Source organism: Lontra canadensis, unplaced genomic scaffold (assembly GCF_010015895.1).
Source record: "Lontra canadensis isolate GAN:19392208 unplaced genomic scaffold, GSC_riverotter_1.0 scaffold1, whole genome shotgun sequence".
NCBI classification, from domain to species: Eukaryota; Metazoa; Chordata; class Mammalia; order Carnivora; family Mustelidae; genus Lontra; species Lontra canadensis.
In genome coordinates, this window is record NW_022630995.1 from 107043861 (window position 1) to 107065934 (window position 22074).

At 33.1% G+C, this 22074-nt stretch overlaps 1 protein-coding gene across 8 annotated transcripts in view; it reads right to left on the minus strand.

Moving 5' to 3' along the window:
• Nucleotides 1-22074, minus strand: part of RAP1GDS1 (Rap1 GTPase-GDP dissociation stimulator 1) — a 153303-nt gene that overhangs the window by 70918 nt on the left and 60311 nt on the right. For 4 of the 8 annotated variants that reach the window (XM_032861279.1, XM_032861290.1, XM_032861268.1 and 1 more), the window contains exons 3-5: nucleotides 18231-18353; nucleotides 11279-11404; nucleotides 3849-3887 (exon numbers count right to left, since the gene is read on the minus strand). In XM_032861279.1, the coding sequence (XP_032717170.1) occupies nucleotides 3849-3887; nucleotides 11279-11404; nucleotides 18231-18353 (288 nt within the window). Of the gene's footprint in view, nucleotides 1-3848; nucleotides 3888-11278; nucleotides 11405-18172; nucleotides 18196-18230; nucleotides 18354-22074 lie in introns of those variants that run through there. The other 4 variants (XM_032861314.1, XM_032861305.1, XM_032861295.1 and 1 more) reach the window with 2 other exon arrangements.

The following is a 22074-nucleotide window of genomic DNA, read 5'->3' on the forward strand; positions in this document are numbered from 1 at the left end:
TGCTTGTGTTCCCTCTTTGGCTGTGTCTCCTCTCTCTGTCAAATAAATAAATAAAATCTTAAAAAAAAAAAAAGTAAAAGCTACAAATACTATTATCAGTGAAATTACAAAAATGAGTCATGAAGAAAAAACCACCATGATTGTTAAATACTCATACGTCAAAAAAGAAGCATAAAGTCTGCAACTTTGTGGCATAGTACTATATTCAAGGTTTTAAAAATTTGTTTTTATGCAGGTAAATTTCAAGTAAATTTGTATATTTACAGGTATAATGCAGGATCAGGAGGAAAGCACTAGTTCCACAGATGCTGTTCAAAATTAGGTCACAACATGTAATTTGATGGACACAGCTTTGGTGTGTCTGATGATAACTATTAATTTCTACAGCTCAATAGATTTCTCACATTAGTCAAAACTGATATTTCTTTTTTCAAAAGGTCTTTATATAACAGAACATCGATAAATCACCATACATTTGCTCAAAAAATTGCTGAAATTACTTTTTTATTTTTATATTTCTATATTATTGTTTTACTAGCAAAAGGCTGAATGTCTGCATATTATAACTTATAAAATAATTTATCAAACTCAATTATTTCCATAATATGACTTCTGAACAGCCTTCAAGTTATAATATAAATAACTGAATGTTCCACTTTTTAAGTCCAAACCACTCAAGATCAAAATTCAATTTCATTCCAATTATTTTACATATAAAAGAGGCTTTTGTATCAAACTATTTCATACTTTAAAGTAATTATGCTAGATTATGGAAATGTATGTGTATATGTGTACATATGTATTTATAGTTACAATTTAAAATTTAATTTGAACTGATAGCAGTTTCTCAAAAGGCACAAACATTTATTCTACCCAGAAAAAAGAATGTGAGTTATTCACCTTCAAATAGTTATCTACCTTTTATATTCCCTCACAGCCAAAGGAAATATCCACAACATGTAGCAGGGACAACTGATTAAAAACAGAAAGTTCTTAATATTTCAGCTCAGTTACAAAGAAGAAAAACAGAAAAATTAAATAATAATTAAGAAGAGCAGAGAATAATGTGTGTTAACAGGGTTTCTATAAGTAGACTGAAAATTTTATGTCTAATGTAGCTAACCTTTAACTTCATTTTTGACAGGTGAAATTAGGTAGTAAGGGGGAAAAGATTTAAGTAAAAATGAACAAAAATCTTATTTTTGAAGAATTTTGTAAATTAGACTTTCCCCACCCTATTTAAGGCTTCTTATTAGGAAAGGAAAATTCCAAAAGCCATTCAGGCTTTGATTCAGAAACTAGGAGGGAACGTGGTACCAAGGGACAAAAAAATTAATTTGGCAACCATAGGACTTCTCACTGAACTCAAGAAAAATCATGCAACATTTTTGCCGTGTGCAACACTTTCTCATGCGCTGTCTCCACCTTTGTATCTATAAAACTGGTAACAACTACTTGAAAACAATTATTCCATCTCTTTTTAACAAGACAATCACATTTTTATAACACAGTAGTTGGAAACTAATGAAGTACTGGAAAAAAGCAGCTGTGTGAAAAAAGTACCGTATTCTTTGCCCTATAATTTTTATCAAGGTAAAAATTTATAGCATATTAGACTTTTAAATACCATTCTAATAAACAAGCAGGATTTGAATGTTAACAATCAAGTATAAAAATGGAAAGATCATAATTCCTCAAAGTGTAAACTATCTGAAGGGTTACGTAAGTAACCATTTCTTAAACCTAGTGGACTACTTTGCAAGAACCAAAGTGATAATAGTCTAATCTTACTTCACATTTAATTCATTCTCTCTGATCCAGTCAGTATTTACATCCTACCTGGCCTACTATAATGGCTTCCTCTTCTCTGTCTCACTTCTCTTCCCACTCTGATCCAAAGTATATGCTTCTATGAAGCTGGAATACCTATCTGAAGTTATTTTTGGTGGTTCTTTCCTGTCCACACATCAAAGTACAAAATAACTCCTTAGCCTACATACATTTTAAGTGCACAACACACACTGACAAACAGATGCAGACATCATCTTTAACTGCAGTAAACCTCCACTACCATTTGGTTATTTAAACAATTCGATCTTCATGAATATTGATAACATGCCCCATAATCCCAATTCTGAACTTTTTCCCCACACCACAAGTTTCCTACTACTTTGCCACTGACTTTTATTAACAGATGAGTTTGACTTCTACTTCACTGGGAAGATGGGAGGCTAACCGACAAAACACTCTTCTGACTGTCCTCTTTACTATCTTAACACTTTTTTTTAATATGTCACCTATCTTCTGAGTTTTTTTAAAGACAAAAATGTCCTTTTCTGTTCTAATACCAGCCCTGTTTACCTGAGTTTGTGATTTCTTTTTTCATCTATAATCCTTCTCTATCAATTAATTATTCTCTCTAAATTTACTTTGTCCTTGTCCACAGGGTCCTAGCCCAACAAATATGTTCCTGTCTCCAGTATGTTACTCACTCTCACAGTACTGCCCTTCCCTCAAACTAGTCATCTCTTCTTTTCTCATTAAACTTCTAGAAAGTTAACACTCTCCCTTCGTTTCCTCATTCCTTACCACAGCCCTTGAAATTTGACTTCTCTCTCCACACAGACTCAAAGATGTTTTTTAAAAACACGAATGTCCCTTTATCCAACCATCAAAATTCAGTATTTTTTTTTCTTGGCAGTATTTGACACTGTTTATCACCCAACTCTTTGGAATCCATGACAATAAACTTACTTTCCTTAAATCTTTGAGTGCTTCTTCACAAGCTCCTTCATTTCTTCTACACCCTAAATGTGGCTGTTCTCCTTTAAATGTTTCTTCTCTTCTCATGGGTCAATAATCACTCTTAAGTGCATGAATCCCAAAGCTCTGTCACCTGAATATGACAACAGCACTTCAAGTTCAATGCACCTCCAAACACACCCACCTAGATGGGATCTCACTATTTCTATGATTGGCGTTATCCTGATTCAAATTCTGGACTCAAAGACTCCTTCCTTCTTATCTGATATCTTCTTGGGTTCCATACATACCCTCTTCCTTCCTGCTCTCTTTCATTTGTTCTTCGAGGTTAAAAAGAAAAACTAGCCTTCTCACTGGTTATTCTTCATCTAGCCCACTGCCCAATGTTTTTTAAGCAAGAATGTGCATCAGAATAATTTAGGGAGCTTTTGCAAAACAGGTTGGATATACTGGTTCTAGCATATGGCTAAGAAAATGTATTTTGAAAAAGTTCCGTCAGTGTTTCAGATGCACACTTCTTGTTAAGTATGACTGCCTATCTTATAATGTATAACTCTTTCAAATTAACTTTGTCTACGGTATCAATTTGAGCATTTCATTCTTTTGCTGAAATACTTTCAATGGCTCCCCATTATATAAGCCCTTCCCCAATCTGGGCTCCAGACACCTCTCTCCATTATGTTTATCTACCTTTTAAAATGCTTTTCTGTGCTCCTGAAAAACCCTTTCCCTCTCTCCATAGGTCCAAATGTTATGCCGATTAAATGCTTTCTTCTTCATGGATACCACTGGAAGAGCTCAAACATAAATGAGCCCCCGTTCCCCCCCCAAGATTTATATTATGTAACCTTTTACAGCATTTGTTAAATAGTGCCTTTTTTTTTTTTAACATTCTATTTATTTGATAGAGATTACAAGTAGGCAGAGAGAGAGAAGGAAGCAGGCTCCCTGCTGAGCAGAGAGCCAGATGCGGGCCTCAATCCCAGGACCCTAAGATCATGACCGAAGGTAGGGACTTAACCCACTGAGCAACCCAGGCGCCGCTAGTGCTTTGTTTTTTAACATTAATATACATGCTTCATTACCTTGATACACTACAACTTCTTTAAATATCAGAGACACACCTGGACAATAAAACAGAAGTGATTATCAGCTAAAATCATATCCCCCTCACATCATTTGCATTAGTTTTCTAGAACAAGGGTAAATTATAAACTACTTAAAAGGCTGATACTAACTTATCAGAAATCTCACCTGAAGTAGAGACTTGTGGATGAACACACAAATTCCGAGACTAGAACTGCTAACGTCTAACCTATCACCATAGGTTACATAGAAGCCGGATGCTACTAGAGTTACTACTTGTTCATTACCTATTCTGATCAAAGTCCTGAGAGTATAAATTCCCTCTCCCTAAATCTTATTTTGGGACTGTCATTGTTTTTGTTGATTTTTTTCCTGAAAGTCAAATTTGAAGGGAGGAAAAAAGTTAGAGGCAATTGTATTCTCCATTTTAATAGCACAAACCCAGTTAAAAAAATTATTGCTATAGGTCATACTTTAAAAATTTTTATGTGTGTGTTTATGTACATAAATGTGTACTTATATACATGTAATATATATTTATGTATTTGTTTTCTCTATGTTTGTGTGTCTCTGTGATATATTTCCCCCACACTCAAGTAGGGTTGAAAGAAGCAAGGTCATTTCCCATAGGAAAGAGAGCACGTATGCCTCCTGGATAAGTGGAGTTTTTTAAACTTTTAATTTTGAAATAATTAGAGGCATAAGGAAATTGCAAAAAAGCAGTACATGAAGGTCCCATGTACCCTCCATCCAGCTCACTCTAATGGTCACATTTACACAACTCTAATACAATATCCCAACCAGGAAACTGACACTGATACAACCTACAAGTCTTGTCAGATTTCATCAGTTTTTCTCTGCACTTATGTACATGTAAGTTCCTTGGAACACATGATTCCAAGCAACTTTATCACATGTATAGATTCATGTAACCACCATCAATATGTGTTATTTGAAAACACTCATTTTCACGTACATCAGAGCATATTTTTTAATCTCAGAAAATAGAACTTGGATATATTATTATACACAACACAGAAATTAAGCAGATACAATGAATACAAAGTAGAACTGTATTTTGGTTTAAAATAAATTAGAAAATATATTCATGTCAAAACTTCTCATTGTAAGTTGTATGCTTAAAAGTTTACTAAAAAACAATACATTTGGGCTATTTGTCCAATTAAAACATAGTACTCAATATTATTTCTTTGATTCTGTTGAAGATTTGGTACAAGACACAATTATATGGAGAATATTGGGGCAATTTTTATATAGCCATGATTGAAAATGCTGCCTCTAATGTCAGCCAATATCCTTTGCATATTTTAAGAGGGATGTGTACACAGTCTAGGGAACTAATGATATCCTGGTGATAAATCCCTTTTAGTATTTGTCTCAACAGTTTTTGTTTGAATGAAGAACTAGACTATTTCTCCTTAGCACAAAATAAAAATTACTTAGCATAACAAGCTTTTTTTTCCCACCTTGGCTGCCAAGAAGCTCAAATTAAATTAGTGCTCATTATAGTCAATATATTATCCTTGATTCTTAGACTTATCTTTGCCCATCTTTATAAGGTTTCTGGCCTTTATACCTTTATTTTAAATATCTTGGGTACATTAGTGTATATATTACACTATGTCATATAGCACACAGTCTTAGAAACAATGATGCATGGACTGAAAGTTTGTGACCCTCCAAAATTCATAAATGTTAACACCCTAACCCCTGATGTGATAATAGGAGGAAGTAATTAGGTCACAGAGGCAGAACCTTCATAATGGGATCTGTGCCTTTATAAGAGACAGTAGAGCTTCCTTCCTCTTTTTCTTCTCTTCTCTCTCTGCCATGTGAGGATACAATGAGAAGAAAGCTACGGGCAAGCCAGGAAGAATGTCCTCACCAGATACTAAATCTACTGGCACCTTGATATTAGTTGGACTTCTCAGCTTCCAGAACTATGAGAAACAAATATTGGTTGTTTAAGCCACCCAGTGTATGGTAGTTTGTTATAGCAGCCTAACGAAGACAAACAATCATATATAAATGCTACATTTTCTTTGTATAGCAGCTCATAATTTATATTACTCATCTATAAATAAACCTGATTTCATCTATACAAGTCACTTTATCAATGAGGAAACTGAAATTCAGAAAGATTAAATGACAATTTAGTGAAAGGTAGAACTGGAAATCTCATCAATCTAGAATATTTACCTTCTGGGGGGGCATAGTAAAATCTCGTTTATTTAGAATTACATTAGTTTTAAAATAAACTACATGTCTTTTATAAGCAAGCACTATTTGCTTAATTTCTAAAAACAGCCCCAATTACTATTCCTATCATTTTTTTTATTCTGACCAAAACCCACATACTTAGTGTATACGTTTAACGGTCAACAAATTGTGTTCCTTTGTGCATATTAGAGATGTCTTTAATGGCATGAAATTTTTTTAGAGCTTGTAACAATGTTACAAAACAACATGTATTTCTAACTATATATTCAGGGTATCTTTTTTTTCTTAAGATTTTATTTATTTGTCAGAGAGAGAGAGAGAGAGAGAGAGAGCACGTGCAAGCACAGGCACAAGCAGGGAGAGCAGCAGTTAGAGGAAGAAGCAGGCTCCCTGATGGTCAAGGAGCCTGACACGGCTTGATCCCAAGACCCTGGGGTCATACCTGCGCCGAAGGTAGATGCTTAACCGATTGAGCCACCCAGGTGTCCCTAGGATATCTTTATAATATTTTCATGTGATAATAGCCATAATTACTGTCTCTAAAAATAGCAGTCGCATATAGTTTTTTATTCTTACACAAAAATAGCAGTCGCATAGTTTTTTATTCTTATATACACAATATACTATGATAATACACCCATTCATATACAACAGATTAACCGTTAAAAGCTGAAGAATCTGATTTTTATACTTATTGGCTGATAATTCTGTTTTATTCTAAAACTGAATACTGAAAACTGGGGTAAACATATGAACCTGCAAAACTCTTTAATATAATTAAATACTTAACCTAATTTAGACCACTGAAATAAACATTTATTTTAAATGCCAGGCATAAATAGGTCTCTGTTAAATATAACTGTGGCAAATATACTTTGCTTACTTAGGCAATTTCAAAGCATGTCAGCATTATATTAATACACACTTATCTAACCAACTTACTCTACAAAATATTATAGAATTATTGCTTAATGTATTTTAGCATTTGCAACCAGAACAATGAATTCTTTATTTTTAATATAAAAACAGTGTAGCATTATTATAATCACTAATATAAACACATACCCATGCATATATTTGGTATCCTTTCCAATTACACTTAAAGTCAATGAAATAAACAATATTTATTTCACTTCATAAATACTGGCTTTGGCAAGCCCAATTATCTCCTCATTTTGAATATTTATTTATTCATCAATGAGCACAAATCCAATTATCTATGTAAGATGGCATATTATATAAGCTCCCTAAATAGCTTTCCAATAACAGTACCAATTATATAATAAGCATTATTTTTACTTTTTAAACAAGCATATTTGTTTAATTTTAATATATATTAAATGGATATTTATGTTTTATATTTATATATATATTTTTAAATTTTTTATACACATATAATGTATTATTAGCCCCAGGGGTACAGGTCTGTGAATCGCCAGGTTTACACACTTCACAGCACTTACCATAGCCCATACCCTTCCCAATTTTATTTATATATATTAAATATATTAAATGTAGATGTATATTAATCTTTTTCTGGTATACAAAAGGCACAAATATTTAATTTTATCTAATCATTTTCTTCTAGCCCCACTACATAACTTTGAACAAATATGTCTAATATCAATTATTTCCTGACCTTAAGCAGTAACATCTGCAGAGAAAACTCAGTCTCCAATGACTAATTTATCCTTACAAATTATAAATACAACATGGGAATTTAACATGAAGCTCTTCAGTACCATAAGACCATTTAATTATATCAGCAATTCAAAATGTGCACATCTATTTAAACAAAACTAATCACTGAAAGGAGGGACTACTACAGAGATGGCCACATAGGGAGGAAAAAAGAACTCATTTTTTAAAAATATCACCTTCGAGAGAAATGTATAATGAAACAGGCTGAAGGTATGCAATTCTGAAATTTAATACAACTTCTCTTTATTTAAAATTATATTCCCCAGTGTATCCCATCACAGCTTTGCTGATTCCTTCTAAATTGAAATACAATTTTTCTCTGATCATTGATTTAAAGGATGTCAAACTTCTTATAAAAAGGGTTACTTGGCAAAGTTCAAGGCAAAAGAGCTATTTTAAAATGTTGCCTGTATCAAAAGTCTGTTTGGATACTTCGAAAGAGAAATCCATAAATGAAGTACTTTTCTTCTGTTCTTTTGGAAGAACAGAAAAAAGACCAGACATTTTAAATGAAAAATGTTCTCACCCAGTGATTCTTTCATCTCTATACGCAAGAGAGAGACTGGGATTCAAAAAGTTCATCAGCAACAAAGCCTCACTCAGTCCCATTTAGGAGTTATATCAGCCTGCTACCTGATGTTATGTAAGAGTTTCCTTCCATTCGGAAGAGTTCCTAAAATGGGTACTGTCAAAGGCAGTAAAACTATAAAACCCGACCTACTTTTTTCAAAAGATTTCCATGGATCTTATAGCAAGTATAATTCCTTTTACAGCTGGAGCTATCCTCCTTTCAAGTAAACTGCGTTGACTGAAATATGCTAGCAACTGCTTCACTTTTTAAGGGTTAAAATACAAATCCATAAAATATACACATACTTCTCAAATTTTTATCTCTAACAGTGAATATCTTCTGGTGCTTTCCACATACATTGGTTTTTCTATCTATTGTAAGCCTAGTATCATTCTGAATAAGCTCACATTAAAAAAATTACCCATTTGGAGTACATTTATAAAATTTAAGTAAACAAATTAGTCTGATAGGAAAGTCTGATAAAACACAAATGTGAATTTTGAAACATATGTAATTTATAAGAAAAAGATTCCTTGTATTTATAAAGCTGTCATGTGTAGTTTTCAGTCTTCGTTTTAAGAATGAGCATTACATTCTTGAGAGGGAAGAAGGTTAATTAATTAAAATGGAAGCTATTCAATACTTTTTAAAAAGAGAAATTAATTTCTGGGTTCTTTCAAACTCCCCATTGTCATAAAATATAATGAGAAATGCATTTCAAGTAAATTCTCAAATCAACCGCACAGCATCATTATTTACAGATACAAAATGTCATCCTTATAATTCAAATAAAAGTGCTGTATTTTTCCTACAATTATTCTGAAAACATCAGTGAGAAGTTCACAGAGATTTAATTTCAAAGGAAAGGATAAATCATACAGACTTATGGAAATTATATGCACAAGATAGCATGGCACAATGAACACATTTTTTCACATGATTTACAGTAATAAATTACTCCTTATATTTATTTTTTTTAATATTTATTCATTCTTAGGACTACTAACTTCATTTTCCTTAAGCAAGGCTTACAAGTATAAAAAATAGCCTGTACTTGTTATGCTTAATTTTCCACTTAACTATAGTTTACATTGAATTGAGTGAAAATGAAGTGGTTATAAATATTTATAAATAAATGAAACAAAAAAATTAACTTCACAGCCTAAAGCACATCCACAGACTTTATGCTGCATATCTCATAAGAACATAGCAAAAAGATATGATAAACACTGTAATAATGGACTTTAGTTTCATCAAAATGATAATCTTATTAACTACACATTTATTACCCTAAATTCAAGATTCCTTAGAGTACACAGGAAATAAAATTACTCTGTGCCCATAAAAATCACAGCAATATGAGACAAGAGATCACTATAAGTGTTTCTCCTATTGTGCCAAAACTAAGGGAAAGTCCAGGACAAAAGTACTCAAAACAGATAATTCCTATGGTTAAACAATGCATAATTTAAGAATAATTAACCAGAACAAGGATTAAAGAATACTTAAGATAGACTTAAATTCTAGTAATATACACAGAAGGATAAGAATAAACATATTAATGATCAATGTTCTCCAAATACATGCCATCAATCTTTGACTATAACTCTGTAGAGGCTTTTTTAGTATATATTATTAAAATTAATCATATAAAATGTATCTTAAATGGTTCACTCTTGAGAGCTAATATTATAATAAGCCATGATGTTCAAAAAAATCCTAAATATAAAAATGCAAACTTATAAAGTACTGGAATTCTGTAATTAATTCTGTAAATAAAGCTATCCTAGGATAAAAGGCACAGGAATGAAAGGAACAGTAGATAAATTTATAACCAGTACTGGGGACTAGAAGCTGTAAGCTAAAATTCATATTAAGACATCTATATCCTCAGATGTAATATATAATGTTCCAGAAAAAGTAAGAAAAGGAGAATAAATGAGGCTAGCCTTACCATTAATACTACAAATCATAACTGAAAAGTTATAGTTTCAGTCTTTTTTCTACTTTCTTTAATCATAAATATGTTCATGACCTTATTTTCAACCTGGCTTATATACAAAAATCACTTTTTGAAGCACTGCCTATTATAAAAGGGCTATGTCTTTTGTACATGAAATCAATGGGGAAAATAAACAGTAAGAGTTATCCTAGTTACATAAATAGAACTAAATTCCTAGGAGACTTTAAAGGTAAATATTAAAATATGTGTTTTTGGCTCAGAAAATATATACCTAAGGAAAACCCAAGATAAGGCTAATTAAACTGAATATACTCAAGAATTTTTTGTATTTTATTTATGTAAGTGCGGAGAGGAGAAGTAGAAAATTTTGTAATATGCCCATACCCAAGTTCTTGCTTTCTGTCTACCTGGCAGAGCAGTGTATTTTAGAAAGTGGTGAGGATGACAGTGTGACATTATGACAAATAGGAATGGAGTCAATGCAAATGCAGTAGGCCAATCTAGCTTTAGAGAAGATGATGGTTTTTATGAATGGATTTATTGAATTTCAAGTAATTAAAAATTTATTTGGGCAGACTTAGATACTTTAAAAAAACTGTGTTCGTCAGCATTCTCATTCAGAGACAGAACTTTGATAAAATCTAACTGAAAAGATAATATATATTTTTTCTAAAATTAAAAGTCCTAATTTCTTAGAAATTGACTTACTTTCCTCTGAAAGTATTATTTGTGATAGCAGAGGAAAATAATTTATTTCCTTAACTTCTTAGTTAAGAATGCTATGGCCCAAATTTCCACTGGATCTGCTGAGAAAGCAGAGCTAAGTCATAACTGGCCCATGTTAGTATCTTAGCCTAAAAAAGACAGTGCTAACACTAAAAATGAAATCAGTTTCAAAACCATAATTCTTAAAAAAAAGTTTTTAAGTGTATCATTGATATTTCAACACTTACGGCTATCGTAACATATGTTTCCTAGAGCCCTGCCCGTTTGAAGTAGCACTTCCTGGTCTTTGCTATTTAGCAGCTGCACCAGTGGTGAAATCAATCCGGCATCCACACATGGAATACGCATAAATTCTGAAAATAAGAGACATATGTAATTAAAAATCTAAAAATTCACAGTTTACATAATCATGTCCTTTAATAAAATATCTACCCACTCTTAAAGTGTTTAAGATGGCTTACCATCTGAAGGATACATTCTGTTCAAAAGTAACTCTACTAAATACTTAGTGAAATAAGTACACAAAATGAGTAGGGTCATATTTTTCTTTGTTGACAGTCTCTATCATAAACCCAAAAGATTTTTAATTAATTTTCATTATACCTAATTGATCACTATTTTCTTATAATAACGAATGTGCTTGGGAAGCAATATATGATGACAGGAACACTTGGCAATGTTCCTTCCGTGAGCCTGATAATTAAAGTACTACAGTTATAAACTAAGCCATCAAATTGTACAAATTTTCACATGTTCTCTTTTTTTTCACTGTATGTTCTCTAAAAAGACAAAATATTTTTTAAAAGGTTTGAGTGTATCATTACAAATAATAGGTCCTTTTCAATTGCTAAGACCTGGTAGAATCATCTATTCCTTAATTCCTACTTTTTATTTTTATGGATCACTCACATCTGCTGTTATACCCATAAATTCATAGGTCTCAAATACCAAATGTTAAGTTTTCTTATACTTCTAACACATTTTTCATTGTCTCCCAATGATACCATCATAGTCATGATGATTAGACATAAACTTTTTTATAGTGTCTCATGATGGACTATTATAAAATTGAGGGATAATAATACCAATTAATGAAAGTTCTCCAAATAATCAATATTGGGACCATCATTTTGGACATCATGACGTACTGTAAGTCAAGGAAATTAGTCAACACAGACCTAATTCCACATCCTATAACCCATCCTACTAAATTAAAAAATCATTGTCTTTTCACTATTACTTTCAAGGGGGCTTCCACTCCTTAGTCTGTTCCACAAGTACCACCATAAGAAATCATCCCTCTCTTTTTCTCCATTTTCAAATTCCTAGAGCACATCATATAAGGCTGTTATGTGAGCTGTTAGGTCTGAAACAACTTCTTTAACCCATGACATAGCTATGAGTCACAGAGGTATTCCTCTCTACCTAAACAAAGGATTGCATTCCTATTACATCTCTTACTTACTTACCATTGTATTATTGAAAACTCTCTATAATTTAAACTTCCAAGATTTAAGAAGTACTTCTTACTTCTAAAGCTAATCTTTAAGTCTACTGTTTATGTTTTTTTTTCTTTCTTTCTCTCTCTTTTTTTAATTCCCTATTGGGACTTTTTCCTATTGGGAAAACGAATTATGCTATAAATAATTTCAAGAATTCAATGACCATCTTCTGTAGGGGATGACATATCAATCTACTTGTCTACCTCTTAAGTTAATGATCTCCTTGGGACCTTTATATATTTCAAATCTTAAAATAACATGTCACCAACTCAAATTAATCAACTTGAAGATAGATATTCACTATCTTTTCTACCTTTCCCTATGCCTAGTTTCCAACAGTGAAATAACTACTAAAATCAGAAATTTAGAAATAGTCTGATTTGCACTCTTATTTCACTCTTATTTCATAAATTTCATTTCCTTTGGACACTTATTTCTCTTTTCTTATTTCATAACTGTTGTTATATTTTATTATTTTGCTTCTTTGGTTTGTTGTTGCTATTCTTCAGGCAATGGCAACATTGATGAGTTACTATTTTTGTTTGCTTTGATGCTTTAATGTTCTATATGATACCAACATAGCTTTCAAAATTCTGATGGTACAATCAATAATAGAGAGTAAATAATTAGGGGAAAATTGCAGAATCAAATAAAACTGTTCTGAACTTTTTTTTAATACCAAAGCATGCAAACAGCATAAGTAGGTCAATTGTGCCTCAAATTTTTTTTTTAAAAGCATATAATAAAATAAAATAAAACTAGTATATTCCTTGGCTTTCGGTGTAAAGACAAGACTGCCAGTCCCTGGAAGAAGCAAACTCCCTTCTAAAACGTTCTGCTTTTCAGTCAGTTTGCTTTTTAACTGAGGACTGCAGCTCTCTTTAGCTAGTTTTAAAGACATGAAGTTACCTCCTTTAGATGGATATATGTAAAAATAGACCAGAAACTTACAAGGAATATGTTTAAAATACTATATTTAACACACATTATTTACTTATTATATATATACTATTATAGAGGTTATAGAATGAATGGCTGTCACAGTCATCCTTGTTCAACAGGATTCCCATCACACATACCCCTAGTTCATACTGCATGAACTTGTTACCTGAGCATAGCTGGTGAGACTCTACTTGAGGCCAGACTACATACTGGCTGGCCAATAGCCTATCAGATGTTCTAGTTCAAAAATCTGCTAAAAAGGACAATAGCAAGAAACTGGGGAAAAAAACCAAAAAAATCAGATCCTTTCTTTTTAATTTGAACTCCAGAGAACTGAAAAGTTCTTGAGGAGGGAGGGAAGGACTGTCAGGGGAAGGCTGAAACTGAGATACATGCATAATGACAGTGAGTGAAAAAACCATAGTCATGGGGCACCTGGGTGGGTGAGTGGGTTAAAAGCCATAGTCAGTGAAGGCACGGACTATGCAGTAGAAGAAGCCACTAAGTATTTGTATACTTGTATGTGTGTCTATACAAGATAAAATTCATTTAGTTTTTTGCATAATGTGTGGACTTCAACATAGAAATTCAATACAGAGCTTCAAGGAATAGGCACTGCTCTATATTAATATCAACCCAAATTTATTAACATAAAGTTGATTTCTACTGAAGAGTATTTTTTTCCTTTGATTGTAGTGAAACAACCAATAAGTGTTTGATAGAATATTTCTATTTCTTTCTGAATCCAATATTCCTTTGTTTTTGGTTTTTTTTTTTTTAAGATTTTACTTATTTATTTGACAGAGATCACAAGTAGGCAGAGAGGCAGGCAGAGAGAGAGGGGGAAGCAGGCTCCCTGCTGAGCAGAGAGCCATGCAATGCAGGGCTCTCAGGGCTCGATCCCAGGACCCTAGGATCATGACCTGAGCTGAAGGCAGAGGCTTAACCCACTGAGCCACCCAGGCACCCCACAGTATTCCTTTCTTTTTTGCTTTTACTTTTCCAAACCTACTTGAATTACACATTCATTCAGCATCATCGTGAAGTACAGCACTGTGAAGAAAATCATAGTTTTTTTTTTTATAAAATCTGCTTTTACTATATCTACTTATCAAATATTAAAAGCCTTACATGTACATACTCTCCCCATTTTCAGCTGCCTGAAGGAAATAAATCTATTTTACTAAAACTTTTTAACTCTATAAGCCTAATAAAAACATATGGAGTATTAGAGTCTACCTTAATGTTAGACTAAATAGTAATGTGAACTCTGAGTTTGATTTTTCTCTAATAACCTCCCTATAATTATTAACTATTAGCTTTTTATGTTTTTCATTAGAAGAACAAGGACAACTATGAGGCGTGAATACATAGGAACCAGTGGCTTTCATATGTAGGTTGCTGAATTGACACTTTTAATTTACACTGTGTTGCCTTTTGTTAAAAAAAAAAGTTAATACTGGTAACTGTAACTAATTCTTACAAATGACTGAGGTTAAGCTTCCAACACTGCAATATCAAGGTATACTTAAAGCTACTTGATAACTAGGTGAAATTTTTTGGTTAGGGGCGGGTAATCAATTTTATTCAACAACTTTTTAGAGCATATACATATATTTAATACTAAAATAAACATATAACTGTTATGGAGTAGAGGGCAAAATGAAAACAAATTTATACGACAAAACAGGAGAATTCCAGGTTTCTAGTGTGGCTTCTCCAGTTCATCCTGGATGTACACTTGAACTCTTTTGTTCAGAGCATTCAAGGAGAAAAGTTTGATAAAAACACTTTTACAATCTGATAAAGCACAGATGGGGGAAAAAGCATAATGTTGATCCAAATTACTGATTCTGTATCATTTTAGACTGTGATTTGGTTCTCAAGCTTTATAGGCATGAGGATCACCTGGAAGACTTAAAACAGACGGCAGTCCCCAGTCCTAGAGTTCCTGATTCAGTAGGGCCAAGTGGGAGGATCCAACAATTTGTATCCTAATCAGTTCCTAGTGAATCTGATGCTGATGGTCCAAGGCAGGCAACTAGTGTTTTGGAGGAGTAGAGGAAGAGACATAAAGTAGTTCAACTTCTGTCTGCTTTTTACACATTTTAACTTCAGTTATCAGCCTAATCTTTCAGGTCATACGCTGCTATCCCTGCATTCAGACCACTAGTACACTTTCCACTTCTATCATAAAATCTCATTTACTGAAGAGAAGTAAAGGAGAAGAAGAGACAAGGAGAAGCATAAGTTCCAACTATTATCACTTAAGTGTTTGAATACCAGCTTTACCACCTACTAGCTCTGTAAAGATAGGCAAGGTATTTAAACCGTTTTCTCATGTGCATAAAATAATCCCATCTCACAAGGGGTTCTTATAAGAATTTGAAATAATGTGTAAAACACCTGGCACAAGGAGGCACATTAATAGCAGCACCCAGTTTAGAAAATTATTATTATTATACCTTGAGAGGACAATTCTGAAAAGGAGGAACTACTCATAGATAATTCCTATCTTGCTTATTTTTCCTTTGCCTCAAATCTGTCTTAAGTATATTATACAGGGGAATACTTTATTTAAAGGTATCATAATCTTTTACTGTAATTTATGCTCATAGCTATGCTCCTACATTACACTTGCTCATGAAACTTCTTGCTAATCCTCTGGATATTGTACATTAGTACATAGTCAGGTATGTTAATTTTTAGAGAGTTTTTTGTATGTGCAAGAGTAAACATAATTATATTTTAAGATTAATCTGAATCTAAGAAGTATATGCTAATATTTCTCCTCTGTAGCTACACAAAATTTGCAGCAGAGGGAAGACGAACAAATCAACTTCCAATCTCTTTTTAACTCTGGTTCATATAATCTTTTTTTCATTGTCAAGTTCCTAACAGGGAAGAAAGACAAGCCCAATCAATGTGTACTCTGTGGCGTCATGCTCTATTTCTGAAGATGTTATTTATTTTTAAAAGAAGATTCTAATTCATTTTCTCAGCCAATCACTTACAAAAACAATGTAATGATTAAGCAAGAAATAAGTATTTAAATGTATTCCATTTATTTTAATCAGTAGAGGTTAGTGATATGCTGTAACAAGCCTCTGATTAGCAGTATAAATTCTAAAAATTCTATTATGTCTTTAGAACATAGCTGTCTTCTATTAGGGTATTACTAGCAGCAACCTATAGCAGGAGAATTATTATGAAACTGTGACAAAGTATTATAAGGAGTGATATTATTAAGTAAGATCATAGAGGAATAGCATTCATTTCACAAAAACTTACTATCCAAAATTTCTGAATCTATGTTATAGTTAGTACGTAGACTCATTCTTAAGAGAAAAGATTTTAAGGAAAAAACTGATTTCTGGAAATCTATACTGTAATTCCCATGAAGTTAAAAATGAACCACCTGATCTTAAGAATCAAGCTGTATTGCATCTAAGAGAGATTCAGGTAATGGTTCATCTAGGTTAACAAACACCATCTAAAGAGGTTCCATTCTCAAATTAGATCTGCTTCAGGAGTTCTTTGTTATCCCAGGGTAATCACTGTCTATTCGGAGGGGTTCAAATCTGCTTGAGGCACACGAAATATTCCCCTACCACGAAGAATCTGAACAGTTATGACCAGCTCAAATCCAAAGCGCGGCATAATGATTACATAATTACAGCAGCTTACACATGACATACAAACAATAGGTGGTCAGTTTTCATCTAACAACCAAAAAACAATGTACCAATATAGAACTTCATTGGTATTTGAAAGACATTTTGAGAGCCTCTAAACAAATGAAAAAATTTCATTGCAATTTTTTTTTTGGTAACACAAATGAACAAATTGTTTTACTGGGCAAAAAACAACACATACTGGTACTTTACAAGGCCACTTGCCATACTCATTACACAAATGAAGCCAGAATTTTTAAAATTTCTATTCTTTGAAGTATGATATATGCAAATTGCTAAAATAAAAGTCCTAAAAATAATACCAAACTTCAAAAATTGAGGCAACTAAAGATACTACATTAAGTATGGCCTTCCTTTAGGCTTAAAAACTGTTTTAAGAAGTCAGTGTTTTTCTCAAACTGAAATAAAAACACGTGCAAATATATCTGCTAAAATACAGTTCTTCCTACAGATCTCTCACTAGATAGAAACCATCTCTACTAGAATGGATTAGCTACTATATAATCTAAGTTTTGCTGTCATTGAGATTTTTCCATAGTATTCTTACATGAAGACTTCAGAAATAAATGTGTCCCATGGAGGTGAGCACAGAATATAGAACATCTATTCCAGCTGTATTGCTGCAGTTAGACCCCCTGCCCCAAATAAAAGGGAAGTTTATCTGGGTATAATACAAACCAACGTATACACATACAAAACAACATAAAGGTGAGCTCCCCTGTGACAATAAAAATGAATGACTCCGTAGCAAGCTCAAGAATCCTATTATCAAAGTAATACATGACACAGGTGTGAAAAGAACTAGCAGTACTTTCCTTTAATTCTTCTCTGAAGGAATGGAAATGTATGAATAGAATGACTATAATCATTTTCAACAATGACTGAAATTTCAACAATGGGAAAACAAAGAAAAGAAAAATAGAAGGAAAGGGACAATGTCTAATCTACAAAATTAAAACATAAATTAATAAAACATACTGACAAGTGAGGTGTAAAACTGAAGATGTTCCCAGCAGAAAAGCTCTTGAGGAAAACCTCACCATTTTTGGCTACTTCTGCTATGACGTTAGCTACTTTGGCTGTGCAGGAAGACTGTGGAATCAACAGACTTGCAAACAGCTGAAGTATTCCACTTCCCTGGATTTTTTCACTCGTTTCCATATCTGTAAGAGATGCATACAAAGAAATGAAAATCTTCAACACTAATACTGACAACTTTATCTACAAGAAAGTCTTCAAGAATTTGCACCATCCATAACAGAAATTAGTTCAATGTAATTCAAGTATATACATTTACATAAGTATAAATATATTTATAATCTTCAGTTCAACAAGTTGCTTTTATCTTGAGTTTTTATTTGCACAAAACACTTTATAATGCAATGTTATGTCTTTCTAAAGTCTGATTATAAAGGAATCTTTTCTGAATATACCATTGCATACGACATTTACTTTTCAATGTTAGTTCCAACCCGGTCTATTCAGACTAGGAATGCTTTTTTTTTCTACTTCTCTTCTGAACTTTTTCTTTTTCTTCTTCTTTTTTTTTAAGATTTTATTTATTTGAGAGAGAGAACACAGAGAGTGAGTGAGAAGCAGACTCCTCACTGAGCAGAGAGCCTGACATGGGGCTCAATTCCAAGATACTGAGTACATGACCTGAGCCGAAGGCAGATGCTTAACCAACTGAGCCACTCGGGCACCCCTCTTCTAAATTTTTAATGGCATTACACACACACACACACACACACACATACACACATATTTAAGGGCATTTTTAATGGCATTATATATATATACACACACACATTATACACACACATACATATATATAATTTCTATGGTTTCCTACAATGCTAGGGCAATTTTTTAATGGCAATTAAAGGAGCAAAAAACTCACCTTATGTCATTTTATATGGAATCATACAGGGGAGACTATATAGTTCCAATGACTAATATGTTTTTCATATCAGTCATTCGAATGACCACTAATGAAGAGAAATAGTAAATAGCAATAAGGCCATGGTATTCAGAACTCTATTTGTTGATACAGAAATATAAGAGTCCCCTACTTCTTTCCCTTCCTTGTTAAAATACAAGTTGGCTTTCTATGAAACCAAGCCACTCATGTACCTGTTAGTGAAAGTATGCCATACTAAAAGACAGTAAGAATACTGGAATGATGATGGAAGTAAAGAAAAACTCAAGGAAATAAAACTTAACATTACTATCTGATTCTAAACCATGAAGAGGAATGGCATGTGTTTAGAGTTATTAAGCTCATTAAAACATCCAATTTAAATTTGGTCCCCTATATCCTTTACATGCACTGGATATACATACACATAAGAGGGAACTCTAAAGACTTCTTAAGTAAATGGCAGCTGCTGTGATCAACACAGAATAGGAAAATCATTTTAATAATCCGAGAGCCTACTCCCCAAAAGTAATGTATTTCTTTATAGTAAGTGCTGATTGTCTAGTATAGTGGTTTTCAAATTGTGGGTTCCAATCCATTAGAACTCTGACTTGGTGAACAAGAACCAGTAATTTCTAAAGAGAAACAGAATTAACATCTGCAACAACAAAAGAATAGAAAAAAATTCTGAATAAAGTAAAACAGTAACTTTGGTTTGAACTATGTGCATGCACATGTACTACTCCATGTAAAATGCATTTTTTAATAAAAGAGTCTGGTCAAAAAAATTAAAAACCACTGTTCCGTGCACCCCTTGACTATGCAGGATTCTGAGCTAAAGAACCTTTAACACTCTCTTTTTTTTTTTTTTAATTTTTATTTTATCTATTTATTTAACAGAGAGAGAGATCACAAGAAGGCAGAGAGGCAGGCAGAGAGAGAGAGGGAAGCAGGCTCCCTGCTGAGCAGAGAGCCCGATGCAGGGCTCGATCCCAGGACCCTGGAATCATGACCTGAGCCGAAGGCAGAGGCTTAACCCACTGAGCCAGCCAGGCGCCCCCTTTAACACTCTCTTAACATCATCAAAAGAAGCTAGAACTGTGAAATGGCTCTGAAGAAATACAAAGTTACATGGAAAATTATACTTCCATGGATTTATTACCTTAAAAATAAGTTATTTGCAACTAGTTATATGTGTGTGCTCACCTAAAACATTAGTACTATAGATCAAGTAACCATGATTGTCCAGTGTTGAAACTCCATCTATGCACTTCCTGTTGCTACCATAAGCCTAGTACATTTTCATACAGCAAATACTATTTTAGTTTCTTATATTTATGTAGTAAAATAAAAAGGAAATTTTGTTGATACTTAAAAATAACCTCACTTATTAAGTGAAGAGAGCCCAGAAAGATGACGTAAACTTGTCTAAAGTCACTGGATCATACTAATCACAGAGCATAAACAGAAACTTCAGATTCTATGACACAACCAAATTGACATGTGTTTTACCTGGCATCCACTGTTTTGTTTTTTTTTTTAGAATAGAAAACTTACTGAAGCATGATAGAGGAAACCTGCCCTTTTGTGTGGAGTTTCTTACTATGTTTCTCATAATTCAGATTATGAGAAACATAAACTACCTATGATGGGACTTAAACACAGAAGCTGTCTTTCAGCAACCATATTTATAAAATACAATGTAATGTTTTGCTTTTACTTTGTTTCTTGAACTAAAAAATAAGTTTTTAAGATACCACCTAAAAATCGGAAACCAAATTTTCATTAATTGATTTTCCTCCCAAGAAGTCAAAAAGAACTGAACTCAATTTGCCATTTTAAAATCCTTCCTTTTCTGACCATTGCTACCAGAAGATGTATAACTCCAGAATGCTGGGGCAGACTGCCCCAGGGGTCTTGTCCCACCATCTGCTGATGCTGGGATGACAGCAAGAGTCTGGCATAAGGCATGAATCACAATTAGATGTGAAGCTGAGGCATTTGTGTGTGTGGAGGCGAGCAGTTAAGTGCAAATCACCCATGCATGTCTCATTTTAACCAGAACTGAAAGAATGACTTAACATCAGAGTTGAACTACCAGGGGCAAGGGGGGAAAAAGGAAACAAAAGCAGTATCAACTCCTTATATTCTAGTGAGACTTGCCACAGGTTACAATCCAAGGAATTGCTAAAATAGCTCTACTAAAATGAGTGAAGATTTGCGAACAGTAATTTATTAATGTTACTGTCAGAGAAGTAAAAGGGGAAAACAATGGTTTGGTTTTTTTTTTTTTTTCCATATAAATCTGATATACAATTTAGAAAAAAATCTAACAGGTATTCTATTAACCTGCTAGCATGTGGATTTCTACGTAAGTTTCAAATTTAAATTAAACAGCTGAAAATGAACTTCTTTCCTTTCACATAAAAACATGACCAAATACTGCTTATCGCTAAAATACCACTGTACAATAAATAATAACAAAGTTTCAGTTTCACTTCATATTTACTTTCTGTACTGGCATTCTATTGCATCTCAAAAGGTATATTTATCTGTAAACTAAAAGATGTTCTCAGGTATTTGTGAGCACTCCTGAAATAATTTTAAAAGAACATTAAGAAGTAGTCAGTGGTTAGTGTTTGCAATCTAAATGATTGACTACTTGTAAAGAAACCTTGCACTGTGGATCAGGAGTCTTAAAAAAAAAAAAAGTAGACTTTTCATTATCTTTAGCCAGACTACTATTGATATTTTTTTTTTAAGATTTTATTTATTTATTTGACAGAGAGAGATCACAAGCAGGCAGAGAGGCAGGCACAGAGAGAGGCAGAGAGAGAAGGAAGCAGGCTCCCTGCTGAGCAGAGAGCCCGATGCGGGGCTTGATCCCAAGACTCCGAGATCATGACCTGAGCCGAAGGCAGCGGCTTAACCCACTGAGCCACCCAGGCGCCCCTACTATTGACATT